Genomic DNA, 16650 nt, shown 5'->3' on the forward strand with positions numbered 1-16650 from the left:
AACCAAAAATGTATATTTGAAAGTGGCAGAGCTGAGATTATCTCCCCCGGTTATAATTCAGACATCGAGTTTGATGATTTTTTGTTAATTTGCTTTACGTGTTACAAAAGCAGAATCTTTGGCAGACATCAAAAATGTTCAAGGTATACATACTATGACGCTAGGAGTCTAAGACAGCTGAGTTTTGACAAATGGAAATACCAGCCTGTGTATTTTTACCCAGAGTTTACCTTTTGTTAGCAACTGTCACTTACAGCAAATGTTGTCACCAATTTAACTTCTCAGCCAGGCAGATGGCACTGAGTGGTGGTCGAATGTCTGTGACAACCCACGTAACATGTACATACTAATTATACATCTGTATCTTTGGATGGATGGATGGATGTACAGACAGATACTTGTGGTGTCTGTATCAGATGTAAAATGAGATGTGTTGTTTGTAATAATTAATTGGAGCGGCATTTTAAAAGCCAAGCCACCAGATCTCAGACCGACTTTTCTGAAGCAATCACATACAGATGATTAAATACTTTAACCAAAATAATATTATATTCTGACTTTATTCTGGTTTAACCAACAGCTAGCTCTCTAACTGTTGAAGAAATACAACGTCTGTGCTGTTCCAATTGTCTTATACCCAATCTATTTTTATTTTTAAGATGGAAGCTGCTCATCCAGGTGGTTGTAGTTCAACAATATATAGAGCTACCATAAAACTTGCATCGGCAAAGTGATACACATGCACAGAACTCTCTTCAATATCTGATGCGAGTCCTGCTCATACTTTGAAAGCACGCCCGCACACACAAACATAATAGATGCATATTGTTACAGATCTATAACAACTCGTCTTTCGGGAGCAAACATGTCTGACCGTGGACTCCATAGCCTATGACAATGCTTGAGCGGTGCCAATTGTCTTGTTTACCGCTCCAGAATACGATGATGCTATTTTTTTTCTTGGTTGAACGTGTAGCCACTGATGCACCACTGCTTTCATCATCATCATCATCATGATGGATGCTTCCACTGCATACTCTGCCGTTTGCTTTCGGGCTCATAATGGTGAGCCCAGGTTTCATCACCAGCTTACTATCTTCTGCAGAAAATCATCACATTCTTCACGATAACGGGCCATGTGTCGGGAACAAACGTTGATGCAATTGCGCTTATGCTCCTCTGTCAGCTGCTTAGGCACCCACCTGGCACACACTTTACTGAACTTAAGGCTGTCATGAATCAGGACATAGGCAGATCCAACACTCACATTCAGCTTTCCTGCAACCTCTTCAACTGAGCACGCATGTGAAGATGAATTTGTGCTCCCAGCACACCTTCTGCCCACCAAAAGCACAACATGACAGAACGCTGTTCTTCTTTAGCGCAATTTAAAAGTTTCGCAGTCACCATCACCCCAGGGTGAAAACTCTTATACTAAACTGCAAGGGCAGCCGTTTCCAATGAAAACATAGACGTTTGTCCCGTGTGTGTGTGTGTGTGTGTGTGTGTGTGTGTGTGTGTGTGTGTAGTGTGAAATTCTCACTTTGTTACACAGGGTGTAAATAATGCCCAGAAATGCATTGGTATGTAATTTAAGAAATGGTCACAAACACACAGAAGGGACACAATTGTGAGATGTTTTATTTCATTTTTCATGCCGGTGCCTGCTCCCTATATCATACTTTGAAACATCTAGTATGAATGTTTTAATAAAAATTATTAGAGACACACCAGTCATATGTACTTAAATGCATCTGATAGCTGAATGGTCCCTTTTAATTTTTGTAGAAAAAAAGAAAATAAAAAAAATAAAAACAAAAGGGTCATAAACATGACATATGCAAAGCGAACAAATCACTCTCTATATATTTGCTCGGTTATACGATTGCCTTTTTTCCCAGAACTCAGATCTGCGGTACCGGCACACAGCCAACTGAACCTAAGGGTCTTCTACGTCCGATTCTCCATGGTATCAGCTCTGTTAACCAGGCCTCCGCTCGTACCCACTCCCTCGATTGGAAAAACATGGGGAGGAAAAAAAGGTGCAGAAACGCTTCTCTTTCTCTGCATTATTTTGGCCTCTTGGAGTACTTCCGCAAAAGGGCGGAGCCACAGCACTCAGAACAGGACCAGCCTCTTCTCGTTCCTCCAATCAGGGGAGAGGGTGTGAGTGGAGGCTCCGCGGCAGTACCTAGTTAACGAAGCCGATACCGAGGAGAAGCAGATGAAGAACAGAGAATAAGCAGAGCAGGAGACAGGGACACAAAAGCGGTCAGTGGACAAGGTAGGGAGACATTCACAGAGAGCGTATGCCAGGGAGAAACAAAAGCTTTTTATTTCCCCCCAATAAGGTCATCCTATATTCAGGCCTTTTCTTTTTTGCTTCATTAAGATCAAAGGTTTAGAGATCGAGCAAACATGGCAATTGGATCATAAATGCTTAAATGAGGAACCAAACTTTACCAATCAAACCATTTGACTAGTTTTCTACTTATTTGCATGCCATCAACATACTGACAAACATTTACTTACAATGTTTAGGGGCTTATGATCACACAGCGCATTGAGAGATAGCAAGTTGCATTGTGAAGATCATCAGATTTAGTTAGCATAGTCTATAAAGCAAAATGCATGTATATAAATCTGTACATCTTGACTTCTAGCTCACAAGATTTGGTCCAAACATACTAAACTTAATACAAACTCTTGCTTTAGCGAAGAAAATGTAAACTGATTTTTGGAGGTTGCAGTTCTGTGCTGTGAAAACCAGGGGGAAACAAGTTTATGGTGTAAATATTTAAAGTTTTTCACAATAGCAAGAGTTTGCAGGAGAGCTGCGGTTTGAACTCCTTGAATTCACTCTGCATCACAAAAAGCCAACACTCGTGAGCTTCTTCTGCAAAGGTAATACATAGACTGCTTGAAAGTCATCTCACCGATTGAACTTTGCACTGGAGACTTGCCAGCTTGTCCCTCATCATGCATAAAGAACAGAGGGATTTAAACTGCAGCCCGATAGCAAGCTCCCATTTTAGTGAATACATCCCAGTATCTTTGCTTATTAATATTATACTTTAAATAACACTAATATTCCTATCCTTGTGAGAAGTATTTAAAACAATGGGGAGTATTCCAATATTTGGAATTGTTATTGATCTGGGGTTCTCACACACAGTTAATCATCGGCAATTCACCTAAACTCATGAAACAAATCAATAACTCACTTCACATTTACTGTATTTAATATCTTACTCCCAAGTACATGAAGAAAAAAAAACACATTAATGCAAACTAGCACCTTTATGAGTCAGGAAGATTAATCGATGCGGTTAAAGTCTGACTTAATATAAAAAACATAATCTGCACTGATATGGGGTGTCCCAATTTATCATTAAACTTGAATATGACAAACAACCCAATACAAGTATTTAAGGGACACACCAGCAGTCATGTGCACTTTAATGCATATGATAGCTAAATGATCCTTTTTATTATTTTTTTGTCCCCTTCCAAATGCATGGAGGGACTCAGCAGGTTTCTCCCTATGCATTTCCCCACTTTCCGCAAACCCTTGGCTTGCAGGAGAGATCAAACACATCTCCTGCTTGCCACTCCACATGTACGTGTGCTATACTCACTGCTAGCCAGCTCGAGCGCTGGCTCATGCAATTCCAGGTCTAACAAGACCCCCTGTCAGCATGCACAGAAAGCGATCCCATTGGTTTCAAGCAGCCAAAAGCAGGAATAATTTTCGACAGGTTTAGAATGCATATTAAAGTACTTTAATACGCATACATGCAGGTCAGGTGGCATGGGACATACTGTTCTTACAAAATATATTATTGATCGATTCTATTTTATGACATTCTTGCGTAAAACAAAGCTACAAATATCCGCTCTCTACTTGATATTGCGAACTATTCGTCGGCAGTGATTGGTCTTCATTTCTGCAAGAGCTTGTTCCAGTTCCTGGATGAGATGGAGTAACGTGGCAGGATCAGTCTGCAATACTTTAGTACTGACATCTTCATCTTGTTTGAGGTGTAGCTTCATGGTGACTGTGGGCTTTATCTGATGCCTCAGGCTTCTGCTTGCAAGCTAATGTGCGTATATAAGAAAACAAAAAATCAATGCTTGTATTTAGCCAACTTTTATTCATCTACAGACCTTTTTCCTTCACACATAGTCTCTGAAGACAATACAGCAACAAAAACTATTAACCACATATAACAGTTTAGAAATTATTTCATAGACAATAATCTAAACTGTTAAAGTTGGTTAGCTGTTTATTATATTGCAAATACTTTCTAACAGTTTACATACTATACATTAAAGTATAGGTAACATACCGTATTGGCTCGGATATAGGCCGCCCCCGTATATAGGCCGCACCCTAAAAGTTTGGTGCTTTTTTAAAGAAAAAGTTTTTTTCTTTAAAAAAGCACCAAAAAAACATGCTGCCACTCTGCCCCCCCGAGATATGCTGCCACTCTGCCCCCCCCCCGAGATATGCTACCACTGTCCTCCCTCCCCGAGATACGCTGCCACTGTCCTCCCTCCCCGAGATACGCTGCCACTGTCCTCCCTTCCCCGAGATACACTGCCACTGTCCTCCCTCCCCGAGATACGCTGCCACTGTCCTCCTCTGCCCCCCCTCCCCAACTTACCGCAGCAGACTCCCGGGTGTCTTGCGGGGTCGGCGGGGGACATCTACGCAATACTACGCAATATTGCGTAGATGTCCCCCGCCGACCCCGCAAGACACCCGGGAGTCTGCTCCGGTAAGTCCGGGTGGTGCAGAGGTAAAACGCATCCGCACGATGCGCTTAGACAACCTCCCGTGCCGGCACCCCAAACCCCCCCCCCCCCCCGTGGGAAGTGCTGGCAGGGGAGGCTGTCTGAGCGTATCAGACAGTAGGATACAGGTCCCCTGCACCGCTGCCTGCCCGGCGCCCGGGACTGCCCGGGCGTCGGGCGCTAGACCCCAAATATAGGCCGCACCCCCACTTTAAAGTCTTAAAGTGGGGGACAAAAAGTGCGGCCTATATTCGAGCCAATACGGTAATTCATTTAGCCCTTTTGCAGGCAAGCAGCAGGGTTTGGATTCATGTCCACCGTAGAGCTGCAGGGGACGTGTACACTGGTGTAACTACAGGGGTCGTGACCCCTTCTTCCTCGTACCGGTATTTTAGAGGATGCGAGGAGAAACTCATGAGGTGAAGTCCCCAGGATGATGGGCTCTGTATGAGGAGGGCTGTTATGCTGGGCGACATCTGCTGACACTGTGTTATTAATATAACTTTAAATTTAATGTTAATACATATGCCTGGTGCACAGGGTGGGATAATGTATGCAAAAGAAAGTATCACATCACTCACCAAATGACTTAGTGGCCCCAGGCATATGGGCAGCAAGAACATCCCATAAGGGGTTGTGGTAAATGCATTAATTTTACCATTTTTAACAGTTCTTCATATATAACCCTAGTGGCTCTAGTGGCATATCTCGGTATATGTTCTTCAGACATTCTTTCACTCAACATGGTGTTTTTCTCTACTACAGGACTGAGATTCAAACTATCATTTATATTCCTGGACACTAGTCAAAACAAAAACCTAGTTTGTTACAGTGCTGTGTTGAAACATGTTTGCCCATTACAAAAAAAAAAAAAAAAAACACTTCAGAAGAGTTTGTTACCTGAACATCCAACCGCCATTCCATATTGTGATAATGAGGAAGGGATGGTTCCAGTTCACTAAGAATTTTCCGTATCTCCTTCCGGTTGTCCAGGTAGAACTGGAGCAGAACTTTATTCAGTTCCTCTGGGAAGCCCAAAACAAGCACTGAGTCCTGAAAATCAATCTCAGAAATCTGTGGGAAAAGGAGCATATTCATTAACACATAGCATTCTGCCTTCAGATAAGAACCACTTGGCCCATCTAGTCTTCTCATTTTTCTTGAAGTAAGATGCATGTCTTAATCAGTCCTTGACGTTGTGTTAGATTCAGGAAAGCTTTATGCTTATCCCAAGCATTTTTAGTAAAGTACAACTTCCTTCATCAAATCAAAACCGGACCCTCTAGTTTTAGACTATGACCTCTTATTTTAACATTTCTCATTCGAAATAATCTTTCCTCCTATGTCAGGCCATTAAGTCTTTTCTATCACATCTCCAATTCTTTCAAACAAGCTATACATACTTTTCTTTCATGACAATGTTTATGCTGCATACCATTTTGGAAGTCCTCTTCTGAACTCTCTTGTGACATTTAATTGCACTGCCAGCTTACCTTAGTCCTCAGAAAAAGCGATTCCCAAAAAAGAATAGTGCCCCCGATGCTATATACATGCATTTAAAATAATATGTACAGCTCCCACAATCTCAACCATTCGACTAAATTTACTTAAATCACTTGCCATTTGGCCTGTTCCATCAGGAATGTCTACACTGTGGCAGACCTTTGTATCATCTTCAAAGACATAACTTACCATTAAGATTGGTAGCAAGACCTTCCTCAGAATATACAACTATGATCTTCTGTCACCTGCCACTCAAGCATTGCCTTATCCATTCAACTATTTTAAGATCCAAACCCAAACACTGCAATTTATCTATAAGTCTTCTATGAGGGACACTGTCAAACACCTTTCTGAAATCTGTATCAACAACTACTTCCTGGTCTATTATGACCCAGTCAAAGAAATAAATTAGATAGACAAGATTCCTCTGTAGTAAAACCATGCTGTTTATGATCTTGCAACTCATTTACATCATGTTATTTAACAACCTACTTACTCACCATAAGCTTGGAGCTCTCAGTGAGAAGGTATGTAAGGCCATCCACAGCCTGTTGGATAGATGTGCTGCTAACATCCAGCTTTCCTAGAAGACAGTTGCGGGGGGAAAAAAACAAGAAAAACAAAAGCAATCTTAACAACTTATCAAGGCACTTAAGATGGGTACGCACAAAGAAATACAAAAGACTGAAAGCAAAAGAAGTTGCAGCAGCCAATCAGACGAACACTGATGGTTTCCTACTACACATGTGATTGGCTGCTTCTTCAGTGACTCCGATAGGATTGCTACTAAGCATATGCAAGAATTTTACATAGCAACGCTTCCAGGTTTCAGTAGAGGCAGCCAGTGGAGAACTTTAATCAGATAGAAGGCAAAAACTAAAAAATAATCCAACTTGAATACAATTTGACTCACATAAAATTCTATGGTTTTTAACAAAGAAAAAATGTTTACTCGAGGCCCACGTGTTTCGGAAACATTATTGTTATTCTAAGTACCGTATTTGCTCGATTATAAGGCGACCCCCCAAAATCTGAATATTAATTTATGAAAAAAAGAAAAAGCCTGAATATAAGTCGACCCTATAGGAAAAAAAGTTTTACCAGTAAATGTTAATTCATGTAAACTATGTGAACCATTTTTTTAAAAATAAAAGCTATGATTGAGAAAAATATTTCGTTTTTATTTCCACCTGCCCCCCCCCAGTTATGCACATCTGCCCCCTGGCTTGCCACTCTGCCCCAGAAATGCCTTCTACCCCCTATATGCCACTGTGCCCCATGATATGCCTTTTAACCCTCTAAATGCCACTGTGCCCCATGAGCTCTACACGCTGCCCGGACTACGCACCGGTAAGTGGGGGGGGAGGCGACGACAGGAGGATCCAGGTCCCCTGCATCGCTCCGGGGGATCTGGATCTTAGTCTCATAGTCAGACCTAGTTGAGGTCTGATTATAAGACGATCCCGATTATAAGATGAGGGGTATTTTTCAGAGCAGTTGCTCTGGAAAAAACCTTGTCTTATAATCAAGCAAATACGGTACTAACTGTAATGATTCCAGAAAGAGGGCATCATTCAGACTGCAGAATATATGAATATTATGCCCCATTTATTAGTCAGGAATTTGAGCTCTGTTTACCTTTATTAACATTTTGGTTGACCAACGTCAGAGTAGATCACATAATGAAGTATCTGGGGCTGAGGGTTTAAAACTCCACCTTAACCGGTTGAATATGTCAGCTACTTACGTGCTGCTCCTTCATACACTTTGGGATTAGATCCTTTTCTTAGAAATTCTACAGCTATTCGGCCAAATTCTCCTACAACTGGTAGGGAAAAAACACAGAACATAAAGTGTCAGTAATACAGTACTTTACACTGCATTACCCAAAGTCTTAACAGTGAATCCATATACTGAATTTACAACCTCATATCAGGTCAGGCCCGTGAGCTACACATGATCAAACTGTATCACTGGTGCTATATGTACTGGAAGCAAAAAGCATAAAAACGTTCCAAGTAGAAAGACATGGTACTCATTTTTATTACGTATTGTATTTTACATTAACATGTAATTGCATCAATCTTTAACCCAGGGCTCGCCTAGGTTTTGTCAGCCTCTTACATCCAGAAAAAAATGTGGATGTAAGAGGCTGAGTCACCACACGGGGGCGCTGCTGTTGCTGTCTGCCCAGGAGTCTGGGCAGACAGCACAGCCACTCCGAGCCCGCCCCCGAGCCTGAGACCACTCCCACGGAGTGAGCCTGTAGGCTGAAAACGTGGTTGCTGCAAAACCAGCAATCGCGTTTTCAGCTGCCACAGGCAGCTTCAGGGAAGGAGGTTGTGTGTTGATTGGGTCCCCACACAAGTGTGGAGACCTGACACAACACCCCCCTGCTGCCTGATCGCTCCATGAGAGCGACAGTGCAGCGTTAACCCCTTTAATGCCGCGATCGTGGCATTTAGGGGTTAATTCCCGTTTTTGTAAGGGGCTCTGCTGCTGGTGGTCTGCCTGGAAGCCCAGGCAGACCAGCAACAGCAAAAACGAGTCCCCACAAGCTCTTTGATGATTCCTGTAGGCATGGAAGCCTACAGCAGTCATCAGAGACTCCCCCCTGCAATGGCTGGTCTATAGACCAGCAATTGAGTCCCAGCTGCCAGAGGCAGCTTCAGGGACAGGGGAGAGGGTTCTTTGGTCTCCCCATGAGTGTGGAGAGCAGCCCCAACACCCCCCTGCTGCCTGATCGCTCCCTGAGAGCGACAGTGCAGCGTTAACCCCTTCAATGCCACAATTGTGTATGACACATTCGTGGCATTGCAGGGGTTAACATTTGTCCCCACAAGCTTGTGGGGACTAAATATCAGTCAATGCTGTGCTCCAATGGAACATCAGCATTGAAAGGGTTAAAATAATAATAATAAAAAAAACCCAGCACTGACCTGAAAGTCCAGGGTGCTTCCAGGTCAAACGCTGTGAGTTTAGTAAGTGGGCTGATGATGATCAGATCACTCCTGACCATCTGTTAGTTTAAAAAAATCCTGGCTCCTAACTTTTTTACCTGGCGCCTAGATTCACAACAAATTTGTCAAGCCCTGCTTTAACCCATTCGGTCCCAGGTGTTTTCATAACCAAAAGGACCAAAATATATTTTGTCATTTTTATCATATTTTTTTTTAAACCATGAATACTCTTTTCCCATACTTGGAAGTGACACTTCATTAAATAAAAAAAAAATATATATAACATTTTTGCAAATTTTCTTCTATACGATAAGTGCCACAGCTCCACATTCATATTTTTTATGTTTCAGGGCCACATTCATGCATAGTGCACCTATTCACACATTTTTCATACTATTGACATGGGGGAATTGATTTTTTGCTCTTTCAGCTAAGGGGCTGGCTGAGGAGTATGGGAGATGTAATCCTGCAGCAGCTGGAGGGCTGCGGGTTCGACATCCCTGTTCTAAGGGGACTGAAAGGGGTTGAGCCAGTATCCCAGGCAGCCTTTAAAGGGACACTACAGCCATGCACTTTAAATTGCAAATGTATGGGGGTTCTGCAGAATCCCCCTATATGCATTGGCACCATCAGCAGCCCCCATCTATTTTTTGTGCATAAATCTTAAAATGTATCCCATAATAGAAGAATCTAGAAAAGATGGGGAAAACGTGTATGTGGAACATCACTTTGGAAAGAGAAGAGATGAAAACATGAACATAAGAAATGAATCCATAATTAATGATCTTTCTTAGCCAGGGGGAGATGCTATGTAACTGTAAATAGCTCCTCGCAAAACCTCTTGCTTCTACCTAAATTCAATTAAGGAAAGTAATACATCTTTCATGACAGGAGCAAGAAACCCCACAGCTTTTATGACATTATTCTCACATCCTGTACAATATACGACTGAGAATACGCCTGAATTTTTTTTTTCCAGAGCATCACACTAGTTTATAGCAAGAGTAATATTCAATAAATTCACATAGATCGCGACTGTATAGCATTGGGAATGATTACCTTTAGTCTCGGCTAAAATTGGTTGGTGGGGAGGCTCAAATGTAACTTTGCTTGCACAAGCCAATTAGTGCAGATTTATGACAAAACTTAAAGGGGCACTCCAGTCATATTTATAGCTGGGAGGGCCCTTTAAAGTTACATGGTGCCCCCCTCGCAAGCATATAGAGGATTCTGCAGAATCCCTTCCTTATGTATTTGCCTGCCTCCTAGTTAGTTTCCCAACACGGGGGGGCATTCATTGCACATGATATACCCCCTGCCAGCACACCTGGCAAATGCTACGGATGAGAGTCTAGAGCAGACCTGGGCAAAGCACGGCCCGCGGGCCACATCCGGCCCGCTGAATAGCTCGGACCGGCCCGCAAAGAGTGTCCTGGTGACTCACCAATGAGTCCGGTGTCCCCCCCCGCCCCGGTCACTTACCTTAAACTCCTGTGTTGGAAGCGTTTGTCTCGGGTGCCGGCGCTTTACGCTGGGCGCCGGCATATGACGTCAGACGCCGGCGATCAGCAGTGAAGCGCCGGCACCCGAGACAAACGCCTCACGCTTCCAACACAGGAGTTTAAGGTAAGTGACCGGGGCGGGGGGGGGGAGATCCTGAGAAGGGGGGGTTAGGGAGTTAGAGGGGAGATACTGAGAAGGGGGGGTTAGGGAGTTAGAGGGGAGATACTGAGAAGGGGGGTTAGGGAGGGAGGTCTTACTGTGTGTGTGTGTCTTACTGTGTTTGTGTGTGTGTGTCTTACTGTGTGTGTGTGTATCTTACTGTGTCTGTGTGTGTCTCACTGTGTCTGTGTGTGTCTTACTGTGTCTGTGTGTGTCTTACTGTGTCTGTGTGTGTCTTACTGTGTCTGTGTGTGTCTTACTGTGTCTGTGTGTGTCTCACTGTGTCTGTGTGTGTCTCACTGTGTCTGTGTGTGTCTTACTGTGTCTGTGTGTGTCTCACTGTGTCTGTGTGTGTATCTTACTGTGTCTGTGTGTGTCTCACTGTGTCTGTGTGTGTCTTACTGTGTCTGTGTGTGTCTCACTGTGTCTGTGTGTGTCTTACTGTGTCTGTGTGTGTCTTACTGTGTCTGTGTGTGTCTTACTGCGTGTGTCTTACTGTGTTCATAGCTTATTCAGTTATTGTAATAAATATTTTAGCCCATTTTTTAGCTCAAAATATTTTTTCCTTTTTTTTCTCCTCTAAAATCTAGGTGCGTCTTATCAGCAGGTGCGTCTTATAGAGCGAAAAATACGGTATGCACTCCGAAGCCTTGTTCATTTTGTTCACTTCTGTGCTGTGCTAATAGTTATTCAGGCCTTACTTATTCAAGTACCTCTACCAATGACGTAGGCTTGAATAACTTTATTAAACAGCACATAAGTTAACAAAATGGACAAGGCTTCGGAGTTTGTAGTTTGTAGAGGTCTGGCCCTCTAAAACCATTCCAATTTCTCATGTGGCCCCATGGGAAAATTAATTGCCCACCCCTGGTCTAGAGGGACCTCTGTGCACACGAGCAGAAAACTCTCCAGCTTTTCCCAACGGGAGCACTTACCTGTTACTGACTGGCCGCTTCAAGCAGCCAATCAGTAGTGAGAAGCCTTGGACCATGGAGGGGATGGGAAGTACAGTATTTTTATTGTTACTTTGAACAATGCATATGAAAGTAGTTATAAAATACATTCTTGCACATTGTTTAGGGGGCACCTAACAGGGCAGTACAACTTAGTGTAGGAATTAGGAGCCTGTAATGGTGCAAGAGCCATGGAAGTGTGTATTCATCCAAAGAAATATAAAACCGGCAGTAAAATTATGAGCTGCCTGGCTTCTCGGATTTTCCTAAATCCAACATGACATATTTAGAAATGTGCCTATAAAAAAGGTCATAGACTCCCTTGATAAAATAAATATGCGGGCTTATAATAAGGTCTCTAAAATGCACACAACATTGACAACTCAGTTCTAGAAACCCCTAATCCAGTCTTCAAAACGTACTCTACTCGGGCCAATAAAAAGGTATCAACTTCGGAAGAGGACTATTTTCTAAGAGTAATAAAAAGAGATGGTAGAGCTAAATAGAAAATAGCCGGGGGGAATTCCAGGCCAGCCGTCGGGTTTATCTGCATGCGACAGCGAAATACTGACAGCTACAACAATGTAAGTAACCCACGAAGCATTGATCCGAACTGTTGCGACTCTTTACACTGAGCTGTGTTCCTTGCAGAAGCTGAAGTACAGGAGTGACAGGACTCCAACTCTAACCATGGCGCCTGCTGGGACTGTCAGCAGAGTCATATTCTGAGCCTGGAAAGCTTTGGATGTTTGTTTATGTATTAAGAAATGTTAATAAAATTGCATATTGACGATTTTTAAATAATTCTTCAAGTTAAGGTGGATTGGGGCCCATACTGTGCAATGATAATGGGAAAGATCATTTAGTGCTGGAGATAATATATTTAGAAACAAAGCTCAAGTAACAAGCGGTGTTCAACATCACTTTTAGGCATGCTGTAAAATAAACTGTCCAATAAGGCCAGTTTGAGTAACAGTTATATACCGTTTAACCCCTTAATGGCAAAGCCTGTACGTGTACGGGCTCAAAATGCATTGTTTTCCATGGATTTAGGGACCGCCCATTGTCCTTAAGGGGTTAAAAAGATTGGGGTCCCTTAGAAACTGTCTTTGTTTTTGAAAGAAATGCAGCGCAGATGTTGTTAATGTTGTAAATGACCATTGTAGCTGATTTTTAATGGAACATCTTCATAGGCATACAGAGGCCATTTATCAGCATCACTCATGTGTTTCAATGGCACGTTGTGTTCGCGAATCCAAGTTTGTTTGTTTTTTAAATATTGGCACAGCTAGAAACGTCCTTATTTTCCATGACCAAACGTTTAAGTGGCAGCATGCATGGCTTGCATAAAACAGGCAACTGTGTTCACCCTCCAAAACTGAAAAGAAGAGTGCTTGGACCAATACATCCATTTTCTTCTGGCTGAGGAGGACAAACACAGGACTCCGTTCAAAGATGGATTTATTCGAGATTAACTATTTACCTTCCACACTTATTTTTAATGGACTGCAACACTACCTGACCGCACCGTTTATATTAAATGGCTTATTTAATTGACTTTACTTAAATGTTTGTTTGGCAGCAGATTTGTGAGGTGGCTCATCTTTGATGATTTTTAATACAAGGCATTAACTCGTTCACCTTTTAATTCTTATCGCTGCTTTACTTTATCTTTTGTTTATCTACTTTGGGGTCTTGCTCAGAAGCATTAGATCCACCTAACATACAACCGGCTCTCCAGATTTATTGGGTGTTTGTCCGGAATGACTACTATTTCTGCTTGCTCCTTTCAGCAGTTTCCGTGCCTGTATGCCGAGTTCTGTTTGCATCCACAGGAGGACGGGACCACATCAAGAAGGTACTAAAAATGTCCCAGGCACCCTACATTAGCTTAATACGCGGAAGGGAATTACAGGATTATTTGATATTCAGAATTTGCCGCAGCCACATTATAAACAGTCGGGACAGCTGTCTGGTGGGACAGTACAAGCAAAGGCAGGTCAAGCTACCTCCAACCCGCTTCCCACATAAAGCAGGCCTTTACAACCTCCCAACAAAAATGACAAATGGAAGAAGAAATCTTCGCTCACTCAAAGATGTCAAACACAAGACACCGCCACATTTCAACCAATCACATTAATATACGTGTGTGTGTGTGTGTGTGTATATATATATATATATATATATATATATATATATATATATATATATATATATACATACATATATATACACATACATATATATACACATACATATATATATATATATATATATATACATATATATACATACATATATATACATATACATATATATACATATACATACATATATACATATACATACATATATACATATACACACATGCCAGCAACGAGGAAGAACATACTATTGGTACATAGAGCGAGTTCTGTCTCTGCTTTGATTTTATTAGGCTGGTGTCTGTATACCGGCCCTGCTCTGGGTAGAGTTTGGGACAGAGCGAAATCACAAAACCCTCCAGGGTGTCAACACATTGCATGTTTTTATTGCTGAATTTCACCTCCACTCGCTCGGTCACTGCGTTAAAGAAGGACCGAACCGTTGTCACAGCAGCCGAATGATTATCAGGGCCCAGCGATCCCGCCCTGACCCTGTACTGCGCTTCCCGTCACGTGACTCACCCGCGCTGTCCACCTGGGTAAGGATGCGCAGGTGCTCCCGGTGTTCGTCGCTCAGAACCAACAACATCTTCCCCCCCTCTCTCTGGATGTACTATGTGCACTGAAGCTTAGTATCCGGTAGGAAACAAACAGTCACCCGAATGTTCCGTATATTTATTTCCGTGAAATAGAACACCTGCGCCCTCTGCTGTTGAACGTATGGAAAAGCATACAGCGATGAGACTGTTTGTCGCGGTTGCTAAATAAAGTTTTACATTTTGAAACGTAAGGAAGCGTACATAGAATGTGCTCCTTAATTTTGTGAGTGAAACGTTGTTTTAATTAAACCGTTTAAACCAGAGCGAACTCAACAATGTTGAATCGTTCTGGCATGCGCAGTGCTCTAATGTTTGGTATTATTGAGGTTCTTTATGCTAGTGAAGTTGTCAACAAACTCCTACGGTTATTTTCAGTCATAAGGGATCTCCCCAAAGCAGTTTACACTCCGGAAGGAAGTGGGGTATATTATTACACAGGAGGTCAAAGTGCAAACATGTTATATATTACCTATTTGCTCTGCTTTGATCCCCCTCTTTTTGCTTTTTTTGGCCTTTTTGCTCTTTTTTGCCCTCTTTTTGCAATTTTTTTGCCCCCTTTTCAACTTTCTCTGCTTTTTCTCTTTTCTCGCTTCTCACCTATATCTCTTTACTCTCTTTTTTCCAGCTGTTTCTTTTCTGCTCTGTTTTTCTCCTCCCTGTTGCTTCTATTATTTTATTTCTTCTCCTCTCTACTTTCTCAAATAGTGTCCAGGAAATAGCTTGGCAAAAGGTGGCAACCTATCTACAAAACATAGAATCTGATGGTAGATAAGAAACAAGGGTCCATCTAGTCTGCTGCTTTTCCTTCTATGAAAACATAAATCTTAATCAGACCTGGGCCTTCTCGTACATTCATGATATGCTATCCACTTCTGCTGGGAGGCTTTTCCAGTCATTTAAATCTTCAAATGTGGATCCATTGACACAAAATCGTTTTCTGTGCGGTAGCTAATACAATATGGGTGAGTTTATCGTTACGCAATGAATTCAGAATGCCAGTCCCAAGTATAGCCATAGCAGGTTCATAGTAGATAAAGTAAGGTGATTAAAGTGCGCAGCTACTTCATTTTATCTAATATATTTGAGGTCTGTTATGTTCAGTTAGGGTGAGCCCAGAAGGGGGAAAAAAGGGTATTTTGACTCGGGACAAATCCCATAAATACGTTTTGCGCTGAAAATGTAAAAAAAAAAAACTGCTTGCGGGGTATTTTTGTAATCTTTAGATGCAGCTGAACAAGTTATGCGGGATTTCTTTGCTATAACATAACACGTGCAGAAAGTTTTAAGCAACACAGATGTGTTGGTGTAAAAAGTGCAGGAAATTATTGCTACGGCTGACTTTGGCAGTGATTGGTGGCCAAATGCACCTGATGAAATGCTTTGGGTTATATGCTTTACAAAAATATTTAATGTTTTTTTTGTTTTTTTTTTTTACAATTTTTGTCCAGTTTTTACTAAGTTATTCATACTAAATGTTTGGCTAATCATGTAACTATGGTATCAAAAGAAAGCTCTATCTCTCCTTGAAGAAACACTGTACAGTTTACATGGGTACAGTATTCACAAGTGGTTGAATTGACATATGTCAAAATAGTATTTAAGGTGTGTGAGAACCCCGGTAGTGAAGAGGTTAATCCTCTTCTAACTTATATAACTGCATTTACATTTTGGGGAGTTAATCAATAAACAAAGGGATCTAATGCTATATTAAAAAGTAACAGAAAAAGAGGACAACATTGAACATTGTTATAGATTCTGAGCCCGCTCCGTCGATATTTGTGTCCGTGGAGATGTATACAGATTCCAAATGAACTGGCACCATAATGACAACATTTTGAAGTGAGTGGGAGTTCCCTTTTAAGATGCATGGTTAGTACCTCCAGTTGCCCCTTTTGAGGCCCAAAAATCTATATCCTCTTTCTTATCTTCATATCCAAGGGACAGCATCAAAAACCCACAGCTGAATGTAAATATAAACGTAAGCTGTGGGCTTCCCCATATGTCAGGACTTTCCAGGGCTGGCTGCCCGAAG

At 42.0% G+C, this 16650-nt stretch overlaps 1 protein-coding gene across 2 annotated transcripts; it reads right to left on the minus strand.

Moving 5' to 3' along the window:
* Positions 1-3224: 3224 nt before the first annotated feature.
* Positions 3225-14706, minus strand: COMMD2 (COMM domain containing 2). Of its 2 annotated transcripts, none has more exons than XM_053459289.1 (5): positions 14542-14706; positions 8048-8125; positions 6801-6883; positions 5698-5871; positions 3225-4098 (listed from the first exon to the last, which is right to left on the minus strand). In XM_053459289.1, exons 1-5 carry the CDS (start codon positions 14606-14608, stop codon positions 3901-3903), a joined length of 600 nt encoding a protein of 199 aa, XP_053315264.1. In that variant the 5' UTR covers positions 14609-14706; the 3' UTR covers positions 3225-3900. The 2 variants fall into 2 exon arrangements, with proteins under 2 accessions (XP_053315264.1, XP_053315265.1); XM_053459290.1 differs by lacking the exon at positions 14542-14706 and adding an exon at positions 13647-13746.
* Positions 14707-16650: the final 1944 nt, after the last annotated feature.

This window comes from Spea bombifrons, chromosome 3, assembly GCF_027358695.1.
Source record: "Spea bombifrons isolate aSpeBom1 chromosome 3, aSpeBom1.2.pri, whole genome shotgun sequence".
NCBI lineage: Eukaryota > Metazoa > Chordata > Amphibia > Anura > Pelobatidae > Spea > Spea bombifrons.